The 18,315-nt window shown below is 50.5% G+C and overlaps 1 protein-coding gene across 2 annotated transcripts in view; it reads right to left on the reverse strand.

Moving 5' to 3' along the window:
- The window catches only part of acp2 (acid phosphatase 2, lysosomal), a 191,107-nt gene that overhangs the window by 92,058 nt on the left and 80,734 nt on the right, over window positions 1-18,315 (reverse strand). For both annotated transcript variants that reach the window (XM_086007464.1, XM_086007463.1), the window contains exons 4-5: window positions 16,805-16,957; window positions 14,089-14,187 (exon numbers count right to left, since the gene is read on the reverse strand). In XM_086007464.1, coding sequence (XP_085863590.1) covers window positions 14,089-14,187; window positions 16,805-16,957 — 252 coding nt within the window. The remainder of the gene's footprint in view (window positions 1-14,088; window positions 14,188-16,804; window positions 16,958-18,315) is intronic.

Genomic DNA, 18,315 nt, shown 5'->3' on the forward strand with positions numbered 1-18,315 from the left:
GAAGGATATTAGCTCTGATGATGTGGAATCTGTATGGGTAGAACTGAGAAATACCAAGGGGCAGAAATCGTTAGTGGGAGTGGTATATAGACCTCCAAACAGTAATGCGGAGGTTGGGGATGGCATTAAAAGAGAAATTAGAGAAGCGTGCAATAAGGGCACAGCAGTCATCATGGGTGACTTTAATCTACATAAAAATAGGGCTAACCAAATTAGTAACAATACTGTGGAGGAGGAATTCCTGGAGTGTTTACGGGATGCTTTCCTGGACCAATATGTCAAGGAACCAACCAGAGATCAGGCCATCTTAGACTGGGTATTATGTAACGAGAAAGGATTAATTAACAATCTTGTTGTACGAGGCCCCTTGGGTCGGAGCGATCATAATATGATAGAATTCTTCATTAAGATGGAGAATGAAGTTGTTGACTCAGAGACTAGGGTCCTGAATTTAAATAAGGAAACTATGATGGTCTGAGGCGCGAGTTGGGTAGGGTTGATTGGGGAATGTCACTCAAAGGGTTGACGGTGAATAGGCAATGGCAAACATTCAAAGACCACATGGATGAACTACAGAATTTGTTCATCCCAGTTTGGAATAAAAAAACAAAAAAGGTGACTCAACCGTGGCTAACCAGGGAAATTAGGGATAGCGTAAGATCCAAGGAGAGGACATATAAATTGGCCAGAAAAAGCAGTACACCTGAGGATTGGGAGCAGTTTAGGATTGAACAAAGGAGGACAAAGGGATTAATTAAGAAGGGGAAAATAGAATATGAGAGTAAGCTTGCAGGGAACCTAAAAACTGACTGTAAAAGCTTTTATAGATATGTGAAGAGAAAAAGATTGGTGAAGTCAAGGGTAGGTCCCTTGCAGTCAGAATATGGGGAATTTATAATGGGGAACAAAGAAATGGCAGTCTGTGGCGACACACCACCATTGGACATAATCCGCTCACGGCGGCACGGACAGTTTACGCAGGCGCACTGCCGGCAGCAGCCGCCCCCAGCCGTGGGCCCTTTCCTCCGGCAACTTGTTTCCCGCAGGGACAGGCTGCCGGGAGCACTTCCTGTCTGGGGAGTATTTAAGTGGTTGCGCGGGCTTTTTAAGCACTTGTTTTGCCATGATGTAAATTAAAGCAGTTGTGTTCCATCAACTCTGGTCTCGACTCCCACGTTTGAGGCGGTATCTCAACACTGGTGACCCCGACGCTCAGGACGAATCCTAAGCTAGCATTGCGGATACAAACGCAGTCACGGTTAAACTACCGGACTTTTGGGAGAACCTGGCCGAGGCCTGGTTCGTTCAAGCAGAGTCCAGATTCCGGCTGAGAAGCATTACAGTCGATGCCACGAAGTACGACTACCTCGTCGCCTCTCTCACCTACGCCACAGTCCCTAAGGTTTGGGCAGCACTGCAGGATCCACCAGAGGAAGGCAAGTACGAACATCTGAAGGCCGCGCTCCTTAAAAAATTTCAGGCGTCCTCCTAACAGCGCAACTGCCAACTCCTCGACCTCCCAGGCCTTGGTGACGCTTCACCATCAGACCTGCTTTCCCACATGCTGTCCCTCTCAAACGACAAAAAACCCGGCGCCCTCTTTCGTACGCTTTTCATTCGGCAGCTCCCCGCCAGCATCCGCCCGCTCATTGTGGAGTCTGGCTCCATGGACCTGAATGAGATAGCCGAAAAGGCCGACCGGCTGCTCTCCGCGCAGATCGCCCACGACGTCGCGCCCGACCTCACGGCAACGACCACGCGGTCCCCCCGGCTCACTAGGCCCGACCGCCCTTCCACTCCGGGTCACTGCTACTACCACACCCGTTTTGGCACTAGGGCCCAACGTTGCACGCCACCGTGCACTTTCAAACCCTCCCCCGCACCGGCCCCCACGATGGCCGCGGGGCAAAAGGGGCCCCTACTGTACATCACCGACGACAGCACCAACCGCCGATTCCTGTGCGACACAGGAGCCCAGCACAGCATCACCCCCGCCTCCGCCCTCGAAATCCAACGCGGCGCACGGGGTGTCACGCTGGCTGCAGCCAATGGCTCTGACATCCGCACATACGGCACCCGCATGGTCACGCTCGACCTCGCAGGCCGCCGCTACCGCTGGGAGTTCCTCACAGCCAAGGTCCTCTGCCCACTCATCGGCGCCGACTTCCAACGCGCCCACGGCCTCCTTGTCGACATTCCGAGGCACCGCCTCGTCGACATCAACACTATGGCCCCCATCCCTGGCGCAGTCACCCCGGCCCGTTCGGCCGGCCTGACGACCTACTGCCTCGCCAGAGCCACGGACGACTACTCGGCACTACTAGCCGAGTTTCCCGCCCTCACTAACCCAATCTTTTCGGCCAAAGCCGCCAAACACGGTGTGGAGCACTATATCCCCACCACCGGGCCCCCGGTCTCTGCCCACGCCCGCAGACTCGACCCGGCTAAGCTGGAAATCGCGCAGGCCGAGTTCACCACCATGGAGCAACTCGGCATCATCCGCCGCTCCAGCAGCCCTTGGGCCTCACCCCTCCACATTGCCCCCAAGCCCGGCGGAGGCTGGCGCCCCTGCGGGGGCTACCGCCGCCTCAACGACGCCACCACCCCCGACCGATACCCGGTGCCGCACATCCAGGACTTCTCGGCCCGATTGGCCGGACAAACCGTCTTCTCCAAGGTCGACCTGGTGCGCGGTTACCACCAAGTCCCCGTACACCCCGCGGACATCCCCAAAACGGCCGTCATCACCCCATTCGGCCTGTTCGAGTTCCTGAGGATGCCCTTTGGCCTCAAGAATGCAGCCCAGGCTTTCCAGCGCCTTATGGACTCAGTCCTCCGGGACCTGAACTTTCTATTCATCTATCTAGACGACATTCTTGTGGCCAGCTCCTCCAAACAGGAACACCTCGAACACCTTCGCATCTTGTTCGGGCGCCTAGCCCAACACGGGCTCATCCTCAGCCCGGCGAAGTGCCAATTCGGCCTAGCCGAGATCGATTTTCTCGACCACCACATCACCCCTGCTGGGGCCGTCCCCCTGCCCAACAAGGTGCAGGCCGTCCAGCAATTCCCCCGCCCTAAAACCATCAAGGGCCTCCAGGAGTTCCTCGGGATGGTGAACTTTTACAACAGGTTCATCCCCAGAGCTGCAGCCCTCATGAAGCCCCTATACGATTCCCTTCGAGGTAAATCTGGCAAGATGGCCGTAGTCTGGACCGCTGGCACGTCAGCCGCCTTCGACGCCACCAAAAACGCGCTCGCCGACGCCACCCTGCTCACGCACCCGAGGGCCAATGCCCGGGTCGCGCTCACCACCGACGCCTCCGACCATGCGGTCGGAGCCGTGTTCGAGCAGTGGGTCAATGGCGCGTGGCAGCCACGTGCCTTCTACAGCCGCCAACTGCGCCCCCCGGAGGTCAAATACTCTACTTTCGACCGCGACCTGTCGGTCCGCCATTTCAGGTTCCTCCTGGAGGGCCGCTCCTTTACCGCGTACGTGGACCACAAGCCGCTCACATACGCGATGGCCAAGAACACCGACCCTTGGTCCGCTAGGCAGCAACGCCAGCTCGCGGCCGTGTCCGAGTTTACCACGGACATCCAGCACATCTCCGGTAGAGACAACGTTGTCGCCGACTGCCTTTCCCGTCCCGCCATCTGCACGAATCACCTTGCGGTCGACTACGCGCAACTAGCAGCGGCCCAGCTCACGGACCCAGACCTCCTCTCGGCGGCTACCAGCCTGCCAGGGCTACGCCTAGCCAAGGTCGCGCACGGGCCCGAAGACACGGCAGTCACTTGCGACGTCTCACTCGGCCAACCCAGGCCGGTCGTCCCTGCAACCTGATGCCGCCGCATCTTCGACGCGCTCCACAGGCTCTCCCATCCGGGTTCTCGCGCATCTGTTAAATTCCTCTCCCAGCGCTTCGTCTGGCGCGGCCTCAGCAAAGATGTTCGGACTTGGGCCAACTCCTGCCTCGCCTGCCAACGGGCTAAGGTGCAGCTGCACACAAAAGCACCCCTGGGAGACTTCGAGGTACCCAGCCGCCGCTTCGACCACGTACACATCGACATCGTCGGTCCTCTGCCGCCATCGCAAGGCCAAACTTATCTTCTCACGATGGTCGACCGCTACACACACTGGCCTGAGGCAGTGCCGTTGACCTCCACCACCACAGCCGACATCGCCAGGGCGTTTGTTAACACCTGGGTCGCGAGGTTCAGCGTACCGGCCGATATAACCTCCGACAGAGGCGCCCAGTTCACCTTCGAACTCTGGACGGCCACAGCACGCAACCTCGGGGTGACGCTCCACCGAACCACGGCGTACCACCCGCAGGCCAACGGGCTGTGTGAACACTTCCATAGGTCACTCAAAGCCTCACTCCGCGCCAGCCTGCAGGACAGTACCTGGACTGACCGCCTACCGTAGGTGCTACTAGGCCTACGCACTGCGGTCAAGGAAGACCTCCAGTCCTCAGCAGCGGAGTTAGTCTACGGACAAACGCTGCGCGTACCAGGCGAATTCCTCCTGGAGGCTACCACGCCTTGGTCGGCCGAACAGCAGCGGCTCAACTCTTTCTCTTCCGCTCAACAGTTCGCCCCACGTCCGGTCAACCGACACGGCGGACTCGCACCTCACGTTCCACCAAACTTACAGCAGGCACGCTTCGTCTTCGTGCGACACGATGCACACCGCGGACCCCTGCGACCCCCGTACAACGGACCGTACGAGGTACTACAAACCGGGGACAAGGTCTTCAAGCTGCGACTCGGCGACAGGGTCGAAACGGTCTCCATCGACCGACTCAAACCAGCACACACAGAACCAGGGGAACAGGTCCCCGTGGCCCGACCTCCAACTAGAGGCCATCCCCCCAGCAAGCTAGCACAGCCGGCGGCGAACCGCCCGGCCCCACCAACTAGACCGGCGGCCACTCGGAGCCGCTCCGGCAGAACCATTAGACCACCGTCACGACTCGTCCACTCCTCCTAAGCGGATTCTGGGGGGAGCTCTGTGGCGACACGCCACCATTGGACATAATCCGCTCACGGCGGCACGGACAGTTTACGCAGGCGCACTGCCGGCAGCAGCCGCCCCCAGCCGTGGGTGTTGTATATGTACCTTTAAGAGAATAACTGGTCTCAGACTGCAGTACCGGCAGTGACCACCCCTGTATAAAAGGCGCTAGTGAGCCTCTGTTTTTTTAGTTTCACTATTGACTTCCACCAGTAAAGACGTGTTTTGTTTAACTCTGCTGCCCGTGTCTCAATCATTCACGGACATAATACTGGCGACGAGCAGATACGAACCTACCTACAGTCTGCCCCACCTCCTGGGATCCATTCCGACAGCGAAGTGAGCAGAGGTCGAGGCCAGAAAGAAAAGAAAGTAAGAGGCAGTAGCAACAGGCGTCAACCGTGGGCATCCGCCCTGTGTTGCAGAGTTGAAGATTGCTGGAGAAGCTGTCGGATGCGGGGCCTGGTTCCTGTCGACGGTGCTTCAGCTAATCGGGCTGGTGGCAGGTAGTGCACTGATCCTTCCTGGGCTGCGGCGGGCGCGAACTCGAGCGGGTGGTTTGCAACGAAGCCGAGCAGCGTTGTCGGGAAGAGAGAGGGTGGAGCACACAAGGCGCGGCCGGTGCTACGAAGCCGGGCTGCGTATAGACCCGCGAAGAGGGAGGCAAGAGTCCCACAGGGTTGTTCCACGACGGGAAAATAATAAAAAAATATTAAACGCGCAAGAAACCGTGGAAAGCAGCGCTAACAACAGCGGGGAAGAAGGCAAATCGCGGGAGGCGCCATCGTAATCAGCGGGGAAGAAGGCAAAGCGCGGGTGGTGCCATTTTGTTAAATCGGGGAAGAAGGCAAAGCGCGGGAGGCGCCATTTTAGATTTGCAAGATGCCGAAGACTGGCTGTATCACTGCTTTTGATAATACAATAGAGGACTGGACCACGTATGTGGAAAGAGTCGAAGTATATTTCGAGGCAAACGAAATAGCGGAGGAGAAAAAGGCATCGATATTGTTAAACTTAATGGGCGCTAGAACGTACGGCCTATTGCGGGACCTGATTACTCCAGCCAAACCGAAGGCGAAGAGTTTTAACGAAATTGTTGCTGTCCTACAGGAACACCTAAACCCTGCACCGCTGTTGATAGCAGAAAGATTTAAATTCCACAGGAGAACTCAGCACAAAGATGAGAGCAATGCTGAGTATCTTACGGAACTACGCAAGCTATCAAAGCACTGCCAGTTCGGAGCAGGACTGGCAGATACCCTACAGGACAAATTTGTCTGTGGACTCCTGAGTGAAGGAACACAGAAGAAGTTACTCTCAGAGAAAGAGCTGACGCTAGATAAGGCTTTCAGCGTGGCAGTATCGTATGAAGCAGCAGCCAGGGGAGCTGCAGAAATTCAACAAAAACCACAGGAATACGGCACCCACGAAATGACACGGGGATTTGCAAAATGTTATCGCTGCGGCAGAACTAACCATGACCAGAAGGACTGCTGGTCCAAAGACAAAATATGCAGGCAATGCGGGAAGATGGGACACATTGCACGAGTTTGCAGGTCTGGGAAGAAGACCAGCGACAACAAAAAGGCTACGAAAGAACCGTACAAAAAAGTACAAAAGATGACGGACAGTAGTTCCGAAGACCAGAGGAGCGATAGTGAATCCGGGAACAGGAGACGAAGCTGTCTCAAACTTCACAATGTAATCGCAAAAGAGGATCACCGAACCATTTGGGTCACCCTCACGATAGCAGGGTCCCAAGTTAAAATGGAATTGGATACAGGATCAGCGCTAACCGTCATGAATCGACGAGACTACGAGCGGCTATTTTCACACATACCCTTGAGAGAGACATCCATCGTCTTGACGACGTATACAGGGCAAAAAGTATACCCCAGGGGAAAAATAAGGGTGCCTGGCGAATACAACGGCAAGAAAATACGGAAATTGTATCTCTACATACTGCCAAATGGTGGACCACCGTTATTGGGACGGGAATGGATCAGGAAGATAAACTTAGATTGGCACTCCATTCATGCAATGACGGTGGACGGTAAAAAAGATGAAGTCGTCACTCCTGGACGATTGTCAACAATCTTAACTAACGCCAAAGAGGTATTTCAACAAGAATTGGGCACGCTTAAAGGCGTAACCGCCTCGATAAAAATAGAAGAGAATGCAGTTCCCAAGTATTTCAAAGCAAGACCGGTACCATATGCAATTCGCCCAGCCGTCGAGGCAGAGCTGGAGAATCTGGAGAAGGCGGGCGTGTTGTCTAAGGTCGACTGGAGCGAGTGGGCGACACCCATCGTTCCTGTGATGAAGAAAACGTTAAGCAATAAGTCCGGGGAGCCAAGGAAGATTCGCATCTGTGGGGATTTCAAGGTGACGGTGAACCCAGTCCTTCACACAGTACAATATCCTCTTCCAAGGATAGAAGACATCTTCGCCTCACTGTCTGGAGGGAAGCGTTTTACAAAAATTGACCTAGCACAAGCATATTTGCAGATGGAGGTTGAAGAGTCCTCTAGGAAGTATCTCACGATAAACACTCACAAAGGTCTTTACCAGTATCATCGATTGGTATTCGGAGTAGCATCGGCTCCGGCGATATGGCAAAGAGCGATGGAACAAGTCCTGCAAGGGATTCCGGGGACTCAGTGTTACTTGGATGACATCCTTGTGACAGGTGAAGATGACAGTGAACACCTTAACAACCTAGAACAGGTGCTCACTAGACTACGGGAACATGGGCTGCGAGCCAACCGCCCCAAGTGCGAATATTTTAAGAAACAGATATCGTATTGTGGCCACGTGATTGATGAAGAGGGGTTACATAAGTCCCCTGACAAAATTGAAGCGGTTGTTAAGGCCCCAGCGCCTGAAAATGTGTCGCAACTGAGGTCATTCCTTGGATTGGTGAATTACTATCATAAGTTTTTGCCGAATTTGTCGACAATTCTGCACCCACTGAACGCCCTGCTACGAACGGGGGTAGCATGGAAATGGAGCGATGATTGTAAGCGTGCTTTTCAGAAGAGTAAGGACTTAATCACTTCAAGGGAAGTATTGGCTCACTACAACCCAGCACTGCCGATCAGACTGGCGTGTGATGCGTCTCCCTACGGCATTGGGGCAGTACTGTCACATAAATTCCTTGATGGTTTAGAGAGGCCGATAGCTTTTGCGTCACGCTCGTTAACTTCTGCCGAGCATAACTACGCCCAGATTGACAGAGAGGTCCTCAGCCTAGTGTGGGGGGTGAAGAAGTTCAATCACTACCTGCACGGTCAAAAATTTACTCTACTAACCGATCATCAACCTCTTGTCTCCATTTTCAACCCTCAGAAGTGCGTACCGATAATGACAGCACAACGGCTGCAGAGATGGTCCCTTTTCCTAGGGGCACACCAATATGACATCGAGTACAAAGGAACTAAACAGCATGGAAATGCTGATGGATTGTCACGCCTACCGTTGCCGACGGTGGAAGAAGACGACCTTGCAGTGGATCCAATGGAGTTATTCCACTCGACCATAGTCGAATGTCTCCCTGTGACGAATGCAAACATAGAAAAGGAAACACGGAATGACCCGACACTATCACGGGTCTATGATTTAACGGTGAAGGGATGGCCAGCACATGGCGAACCACTGCTGCCAGCATTCTCGCCGAGAAGAGAACAGCTGTCAGTGTGCAGAGGAAACTTGATGTGTGGATCCAGAGTAGTAATTCCACCTAAGTTGACGGATAGAGTGCTCAATGAGCTTCATGAGGGTCATCTGGGTGGGGTAAAAATGAAGAACTTAGCCAGAGCGTTTGTGTGGTGGCCGGGAATCGATAGAGAAATCGAAGAGATGACCAAGAGCTGTGCAGGATGCCAGAAGGTCCAAAACGCCCCACCACAAGCCCCTCTACATCCATGGGAGTGGCCCTCATCTCCATGGCAAAGGGTGCACATTGATTTTGCTGGTCCCTTCATGGACTCGATGTTTTTAAATGCGGTGGATGCACATTCAAAGTGGCCAGAGGTAATAAAAATGTCCTCAACCACCACGGAAAAAACTATCACAGTTTTACGAACCATATTCGCCAGAAATGGGCTGCCTGAACAGATTTGCTCCGACAATGGACCACAGTTTGTGTCTGAAGAGTTCCGGAGATTCTTAAAGAACAATGGTGTTAAGCATTACACATCTGCCCCATATCATCCAGCCACTAATGGATTGGCCGAGAGGTTTGTCCAAACATTCAAGAAGGCTATCAAGGCAATGTGTAATGAAGATATACCCCTACAACACAAGGTGGACAACTTCTTGTTTGCCTACCGGAATGCAACACATGCGGTTACCAACCAAACTCCAGCCATGATGTTCTTCAATCGAAGACTACGATGCCGCTTGGATTTGGTTAAGCCAAACGTCTGAAGAGATGTGGAGAACAGGCAGTTTCAGAATATGAATGAAAGGCCGACCAGGAGTTTTAAGATAAGTCAACCAGTTTTGGCCCGGGACTACCGCACTGAGAAATGGCAGCCAGGAACGATTTGTACACGACAAGGACCTCTCATGTATACCGTGGACGTTGGGGAGAGCATTGTAAGACGCCATGCTGACCAGATTCTAGAGTCACTGGAAAACGTCAACTCCACACCACGATCTGATACACCTGGTAATGAAATCGACGTTCCAATTGCAACTACTGCAGAACCGGTGATATTGGAAGCAGATGAACCAAACAACGGCATTGATCCCGACTCAACATTGCCAGAAGAACCTGATACCCCAAAGAGGCGTTATCCAGACAGAATCAGGAAGGCTCCTCAAAGACTGAACTTATAATTGCTTAAACTTAACCAATGCATCGTGCAACAGTAATTGTGATTGTAATTAGTTATCATTTAGTTGTTAAATGAATGTTATGTACTGTTTATCTAAAAGGGGAGGAATTGTTGTGTATGTACCTTTAAGAGAATAACTGGTCTCAGACTGCAGTACCGGCAGTGACCACCCCTGTATAAAAGGCACTAGTGAGCCTCTGTTTTTTTAGTTTCACTATTGACTTCCACCAGTAAAGACGTGTTTTGTTTAACTCTGCTGTCCGTGTCTCAATCATTCACGGACATAATAGTGGGCCCTTTCCTCCGGCAACTTGTTTCCCCGCAGGGACAGGCTGCCGGGAGCACTTCCTGTCTGGGGAGTATTTAAGTGGTTGCGCGGGCTTTTTAAGCACTTGTTTTGCCATGATGGTAAATTAAAGCAGTTGTGTTCCATCAACTCTGGTCTCGACTCCCACGTTTGCCGCGGTATCTCAACAAGACCAATTAAATACATATTTTGGTTCTGTCTTCACAAAGGAGGACACAAATAACCTCCCAGAGATGTCGGGGAACATAGGGTCTGATGAAAGGGAGGAACTGAAAGAAATCAGTATTTGTAGGGAAATGCTGTTAAGAAAATTGATGGGATTGAAGGCTGATAAATCCCCAGGGCCTGATAATCTACATCCTAGGGTACTTAAGGAAGTGGCCCTAGAAATAGTAGATGCATTGCTGATCATCTTCCAACATTCGATGGAATCTGGAACAGTACCCATGGATTGGAGGGTAACTATTCAAAAAAGGTGGTAGAGAGAAAACAGGGAATTACAGACCGGTAAGCCTGACATCGGTAGTGGGGAAAATGCTAGAGTCAATCATAAAAGATGTAATAGCAGAGCACTTGGAAAACTGACAGGATCGGACAAAGTCAACATGGATTTACAAAAGGTAAGTCGTGCTTGACTAATCTACTGGAATTTTTTGAGGATGTAACTGGTAAAATAGATAAGGGAGAACCAGTGGATGTGGTGTATTTGGACTTTCAGAAGGCTTTCGATAAGGTCCCACATAAGAGATTAGCATGTAAAGTTAAGGCACATGGGATTGGGGGCAAGGTACTAACTTGGATAGAGAACTGGTTGGCAGACAGAAATCAAAGAGTTGGAATAAACGGGTCTTTTTCCGAGTGGCAGGCAGTGACTAGTGGGGTACCGCAGGGATCGGTCCTTGGACCCCAGCTATTCACAATATATATTAATGATCTAGACAAGGGAACTAGATGTAATATCTCCAAATTTGCAGACGACACAAAGCTGGGTGGGAGTGTGTGCTGTGAGGAGGATGCTGAGAAACTCCAGGATGATTTGGACAGGTTGGGTGATTGGGCAGAAGCATGGCAGATGCAATATAACGTGGATAAATGTGAGGTTATCCACTTTGGTAGCAAAAACAGGAAGGCAGATTATTATCTGAATGGCAATAGATTGGGAGAAGGGGAAGTGCAACGAGACCTGGGTGTCCTTGTGCACCAGTCGCAGAAGGTAAGCATGCAGGTGCAGCTGGCGGTTAAGAAGGCAAATGGTATGTTGGCCTTCGTAGTGAGAGGGTTTGAGTACAGGAACAAGGATGTCTTGCTGCAGTTGTACAGGGCCTTGGTGAGACCACATCTTGAGTATTGTGTGCAGTTTTGGTCACCTTACCTGAGGAAGGATGTACTTGCCATGGAAGGAGTGCAGCGAAGATTCACCAGGCTGATACCTGGGATGGCAGGAATGACGTATGAGGAGAGATTGGGTCGATTGGGCTTGTACTCGCTGGAGTTTAGAAGAATGAGAGGGGATCTCATTGAAACTTATAAAATTCTGACAGGACTGGACAGACTAGATGCAGGAAGGATGTTCCTGATGGTCAGGGAGTCCAGAACCAGGGGTCACAGTCTAAGGATAAGGGGTAAGCCATTTAGGACAGAAATGAGGAGGAATTTCTTCACCCAGAGAGTGGTGAACCTGTGGAATTCTCTACCACAGAAGGCAGTAGAGGCCAATTCATTAAATATATTCAAGAAGGGGTTGGATATATTTCTTAAGGCTAAAGGGATCAAGGGATATGGGGAGAAAGCAGGGACAGGGCACTGAATTTGGATGATCAGCCATGATCTCATTGAATGGCGGAGCAGGCTCGAGGGGCCGAATGGCCTACTCCTGCTCCTATCTTCTATGTTTCTATTATTTAGTTGCCCACTGAGCCCTGGGCCAGCTAACAGCTTGTATTTTTTAAATGTGATTTGCCACCTATCTTGTAAATTATTGCTTTGGTGCAGCCACAACACTGACCCATCAAGCTGCGTCCCTTCTGTGGTCTGCAAGACAAAACTGAAGCACTTTCACTCACAGAAACTATGCCTTAGTTTAGTTTCTATTGCAATGTTTCAAAAAGGGGACAGGCATAAACCCGGCAACTACAGGCCAGTCAGCCCCATGTCGCTGGTGGGGAAACTTTTAGAGACAGCAATCCGGGACAAAATGAATTGGCATTTGGAAAAGTATGGGCTATTAAATGAAAGCCAGCATGGATTTGTTAAAAGTAAATCATGTTTGACTAACTTAATCTAGTTCTTTAATGAAAAATAGTGGTGAGTGGATGTTTTTCAGACTGGAGAGAAGTATACAGTGGTGTTCCCCAGCGGTTGGTATTAGGACCACTGCTCTTTTTGATATATATTAATGATCTGGACTTGGGTATACAGGTCATCATTTCAAAGCTTGCAGATGATACGAAACTCAATGTGGTAAACACAGGAGGACAGTAACAACAACAACTTGTATTTATAGCGCCTTTAACGTAGCAAAACAACCCAAGGCACTTCACAGGAGTATTATAAAACAACATTTAACAGACACATGACTGATTAATTTAACACAGAGAAATGTGAAGTGATACATTTTGGTAGGAAGAATGAGGAGAGGCAATATAAACTAAATGGTACAAGTTTAAAGGGGGTTTAAAAGCATATGGAATCCTTGTCTTTATTAATAGAGAAATAGAGTACAAAAGCAAGCGAGTTATGCTAAACCTTTATAAACACTGGTTAGGCCCCAGCTGGAGTATTGGGTCCAATTCTGGGCACTGCACTTTAGGAAGGATGTCAAGGCCTTGGAGAGGGTGCAGAGGAGATTTACCGGAATGGTCCCAGGGATGAGGGACTTCAGTGATGTGGAGAGACTGGAGAAGCTGGGGCTGTTCTCCTTAGAGCAGAGAAGGTTAAGGGGGGACCTAATAGGTATTCAAAATGATGAGGGGTTTCGATAGAGCAAGCAGGGAGAAATTGTTTCCTCTGGCAAGTGGGTCAGTAACCAGAGGTCATAGATTTAAAATAATTGGTTAATAAAAGAACTAGAGGGGAAATGAGGAGAAATGTCAAACAGGGGGTTGTTGTAATCTGGAATGCATTACCCGATAGGGTGGTGGAAGCAGATTCCATAGAACAATCCCAGCTTCTCCAATCTCTCTAAATAACAGAAGACCCTCATCCCAGTAAACCTCCTCTGTACCATTTCCAAGGCCTTAACATCCTCACTAATGTGTGGTGTAAAGAATTATACAAAATATTCCAGCTGAGGCCTTACCAGTGATTTGTAAAGGTTTAGCATGACTTCTTTGTTTTTTTATTACAAAGACAGGTATCCCATATACTTTCTTAACTTGCCCTGCCACCTTCAAGGATTTATGAATATGCACCCCCAGGTCCCTCTGCTCTTGCATCCCTCTCAAAAGAATCCCATTTAGATTATACTGCCTCTCCATGTTGTTTGTCCCTTGCATCACTTCACACTTGTCTGCATTAAATTGCATCTGCCACATGTCTGCCCATTTCACCAGTCTGTCTATGTCCTCCTGAAGTCTGCTACTATCCTGCTCACTACTTACTACATTGCTAAGTTTTGTATCATTCACAAACTTTGAAATTGTACTCCCTATACCCATGTCCTTTATATATACCACGAAAAACAATGGTCCTAATACAGGCCCCTGAGGGACCCCACTGCATACATCCGTTCATCACCACTCTCTGCCTCCTATCCCACAGCCAATTATGTTATCTAAGCCGCGTTTCCTACAGTGACTAGACTTCAAAAGTGCTTTTGGGACGTCCTGAGGGCGTGAAAGGCGCTATAGAAATGCTAATTATTTCTGCGCGTACACACACGTTAGATACCGGTGTGTTAATGATTGGTCTTTGACACTTGCCTGATTTTCCTTCACTTTTTCACGAACTTCTGTGCTGTCCATAGTTTCCGCCAGCAGCTTCTGATAGAGGGGGCAGTTCGGGATCGGGAACTTGAGAAACTGAAACAATACACATCGCTTTCGGTAGACATTAGGTGAAAAGAGCTTGACACTCAACTACTAACACAATAAATCGAAGGAGTGACAGGTATCAATGTCAAACCCTGTCCCAGAGGGTAGTGTACACCCACAATGTCCCACTATATGATACAGGAACAGAACGAGTGGGTAGTATACCCCCCACACTGTCCTATCGAGTGATACAGGAACATGAACCCTGTCCCAGAGCGTAGTGTACCCCCACACTGTCCCATCGAGTGATACAGGAACAGGTACCCTATCCCAGAAGGCAGTGTGTACCCCACACTGTCCCATCGAGTGATACAGGAACAGGAACCCTGTCCCAGAGGATAGTGTGTCCCCCACACTGTCCCATCGAGTGATACAGGAACCCTGTCCCAGAGGGTAGTGTGTCCCCACACTGTCCCATCGAGTGATACAGGAACAGGAACCCTGTCCCAGAGGATAGTGTACCCCCCACACTGTCCCATCGAGTGATACAGGAATATATATTAATGATCTAGACGAGGGAACGAGATGTACTATCTCCAAGTTTGCAGACGACACAAAGCTGGGTGGGCGTGTGTGCTGTGAGGAGGATGCCGAGAAACTCCAGGATGATTTGGACAGGTTGGGTGATTGGGCAGGTGCACTATAATGTGGATAAATGTGAGGTTATCCACTTTGGTGGCAAAAACAGGAAGGCAGATTATTATTTGAATGGCAATAGATTGGGAGAAGGGGATGTGCAACGAGAACTGGGTGTCCTTGTGCACCAGTCGCTGAAGGTAAGCATGCAGGTGCAGCAGGTGGTTAAGAAGGCAAATGGTATGTTGGCCTTCGTAGCAAGAGGGGTCGAGTACAGGAACAAGGATGACTTGCTGCAGTTGTACAGGGCCTTGGTGAGACCGCACCTTGAGTATTGTGTGCAGTTTTGGTCGCCTTATCTGAGGAAGGATGTTCTTGCCATGGAGGGAGTTCAGCGAAGATTCACCAGACTGATACCTGGGATGGCAGGAATGACGTATGAAGAGAGATTGGGTCGATTAGGCTTATATTCGCTAGAGTTTAGAAGAATGAGAGGGGATCTCATTGAAATTTATAAAATTCTAACAGGACTAGACAGACTAGATGCAGGAAGGATGTTCCCGATGGCGGGGGAGTCCATAACCAGGGATCACAGTCTAAGGATAAGGGGTAAGCCATTTAGGACAGCGATGAGGAGGAATTTCTTCACCCAGAGAGTGGTGAACCTGTGGAATTCTCTACCACAGAAGGCAGTTGAGGCCAATTCATTAAATATATTCAAGAAGGAGTTAGATATATTTCTTATGGTTAAAGGGATCAAGAGATATGGGGAGAAAGCAGGGACAGGGCACTGAATTTGGATGATCAGCCATGATCTCATTGAATGGCGGAGCAGGCTCGAGGGGCCGAATGGCCTACACTACCAAGGGCAGCACGGTGGCATAGTGGTTAGCACTGTTGCCTCACAGCGCCAGGGACCCGGGTTCGAATCCGGCCTCGGGTGACTGTCTGTGTGGAGTTTGCACATTCTCCGTGTTTGCGTGGGTTTACTCCGGGTGCTCCGGTTTCCTCCCACAGTCCAAAGATGTGCGGGTTTGGTTGATTGGCTATGATAAATTGACCCTTAGTGTTAGGGGGATTAAACACGTGGGGTTACGGGGATAGGGTGGGATATGTGTTGGTGTAGGGGTTACGGGGATCGGGTGGGATATGTGTCGGTGCAGGCTCGATGGGCTGAAATGGCCTCTATCTGCACTGTGGGGTTTCTGTGATTTCTGTGACTTGCTCCTATCTTCTATGTTTCTATGTTTACAGGAACAGGAACCCAGTCCCAGAGGATAGTGTAGCCCCACACTGTCACATCGAGTAATACAGGACCAGGAACCCTGTCCCAGAGGGTAGTGCATCCCCACACTGTCCCATCGAGTGATACAGGAACCCTGTCCCAGAGGATAGTGTGTCCCCCACACTGTCCCATCGAGTGAAACAGCAACAGGAACCCTGTCCCAGTGGGTAGTGTATCCCCACACTGTCCCATCGAGTGATACAGGAACAGGAACCCTGTCCCAGAGGATAGTGTGTACCCCACACTGTCCCATCAAGTGATACAGGAACAGGAACTCTGTCCCAGAGCATAGTGTACTCCCACACTGTCCCATCGAGTGAAACAGGACCAGGAACCCTGTCCCAGAGGGTAGTGCATCCCCACACTGTCCCATCGAGTGATACAGGAACCCTGTCCCAAAGGATAGTGTGTCCCCCACACTGTCCCATCGAGTGAAACAGCAACAGGAACCCTGTCCCAGTGGGTAGTGTATCCCCACACTGTCCCATCGAGTGATACAGGAACAGGAACCCTGTCCCAGAGGATAGTGTGTACCCCACACTGTCCCATCAAGTGATACAGGAACAGGAACTCTGTCCCAGAGCATAGTGTACTCCCACACTGTCCCATCGAGTGAAACAGGAACACGAACCCTGTCCCAGAGGGTACTGTGTCCCCACACTTTCCCATCGAGTGATACAAGAACAGGATCCCTCTCCCAGTGCGCACTGGTCTCCCCGCATTCTTAGTGCTAATGATACTTGCCATGTCATTTTTCACAGGCACTGTATGCACAGGAATTGGTTGCCAGTTAATGCCAGGATGGAAGATCTGACGTCCTTTTGGAGGGTACAGACCAGCGAGATCTGACTCAGCACTCATCAGAGTTCGGTCAATATCAGTGCTCCGAACATAAATCTACAGCAGAGAGAAAACAAGAGGTTGAAGACCCACCAGACTTGTCCTCAAGGCCCAGCAGCAGCGTGGTATGGGAGCAGCAATCCCACACGGTGGACATTGTACCCCCACACTGCTACTGCTGTTCCTTTATCGTCAATGTCTCCATTTCCAACCCAACACCATCACGGGAGCACCATCACTGCAAGACTGCAATGGTTCAAGGAGACGGCCCACTACCACCTTCTCAGGGCAGCTGGGGGATGGCCAACAACTACCAGCTTTGCCAACACCAAACCTCAACCCGCGAAGAAGTGAAAACGACCTTCACTGTTGAAATCAAGACAAGTCGCTCCATGCTCTTGGGATGTCAAACCTGTGGGCTACTCACCTCCCTCAGAAAGCCTTTCCTCCTACAAGCTTCTAATACACAAGTTCAGTGTCACCACGCCCTTACTTCCTGATTTGCCTCACTTCGGGGTGGGCACCCTGCTTGTGTGGACAATGAATGAAGACTGAAGCAGTAACAGTCTGTGTCTGCCTGGATGACAGGACATAGAAAGGACAGGTCCATCTATTAGGTTGTGCAGCCACCAAATGCAGGGCATGCACAGATCTGTAGTCCCTCTGCACTTGCTCTCCTCCGGAAACAAGTGAGGAGAAATAGTTTACAGCACAGAAGGAGGCCATTCCACCCATCGTGCCCATGCTGGCCCTTTGAAAGAGCTACCCAGTTAGTTCCACTCTTCTGCTCTTTCCCCAGAGCCCTGCAAATTTGTTCCTTTCCCAGTATTTCTCCAACTCCCTTTTGAAAGTTACTATTGAATCTGCTCCCACCGCCCTTTCAGGCAGCGCATTCCAGATCACAACAACTCGCTGCGTAAACAAAATGTTTCCTCCTCTCCCTCCGGTTCTTTTGTCAATCACCTTCACTCTGTGTCCTCTGGTTACCGACCCTCCTGCCACTGGGAACAGTTTCTCCTGTTTACTCTATCATTTTGAACACCTCTATTAAATGTTCCCTTAACCTTCTCTGCTCTAAGGAGAACAACGCCAACGTCTCCAGTCTCTCCACATTCCTGGTACTATCGTAGTAAATGTCTTCTGCACCCTCTCCAAGGCCTTGACAGCCTTCCTGAAATGATAATATTTCAGCTGAGGCCTACCCAGTGTTTTATAAAGGTTCAGCAGAAGTTCCTCGAGTTAGTCTGAAGTATCATCAGGTATCTCATGCAATGTGGCTGTTATTCACATATTCACCCACTCAGTGAACATCAGGAGGCTCCTTGGCCATGTTTGGGGTGCAAGAGGTGGCAGGAAGGGCACTGCAGCTGAAACCAATCATGTCCCTCTCACACAAACAATAATGTCGCGCCTTT

Source organism: Somniosus microcephalus, chromosome 15, assembly GCF_052327205.1.
Source record: "Somniosus microcephalus isolate GS21.2 chromosome 15, FLI_Smic_1.0, whole genome shotgun sequence".
In the NCBI taxonomy this organism is placed as follows: domain Eukaryota; kingdom Metazoa; phylum Chordata; class Chondrichthyes; order Squaliformes; family Somniosidae; genus Somniosus; species Somniosus microcephalus.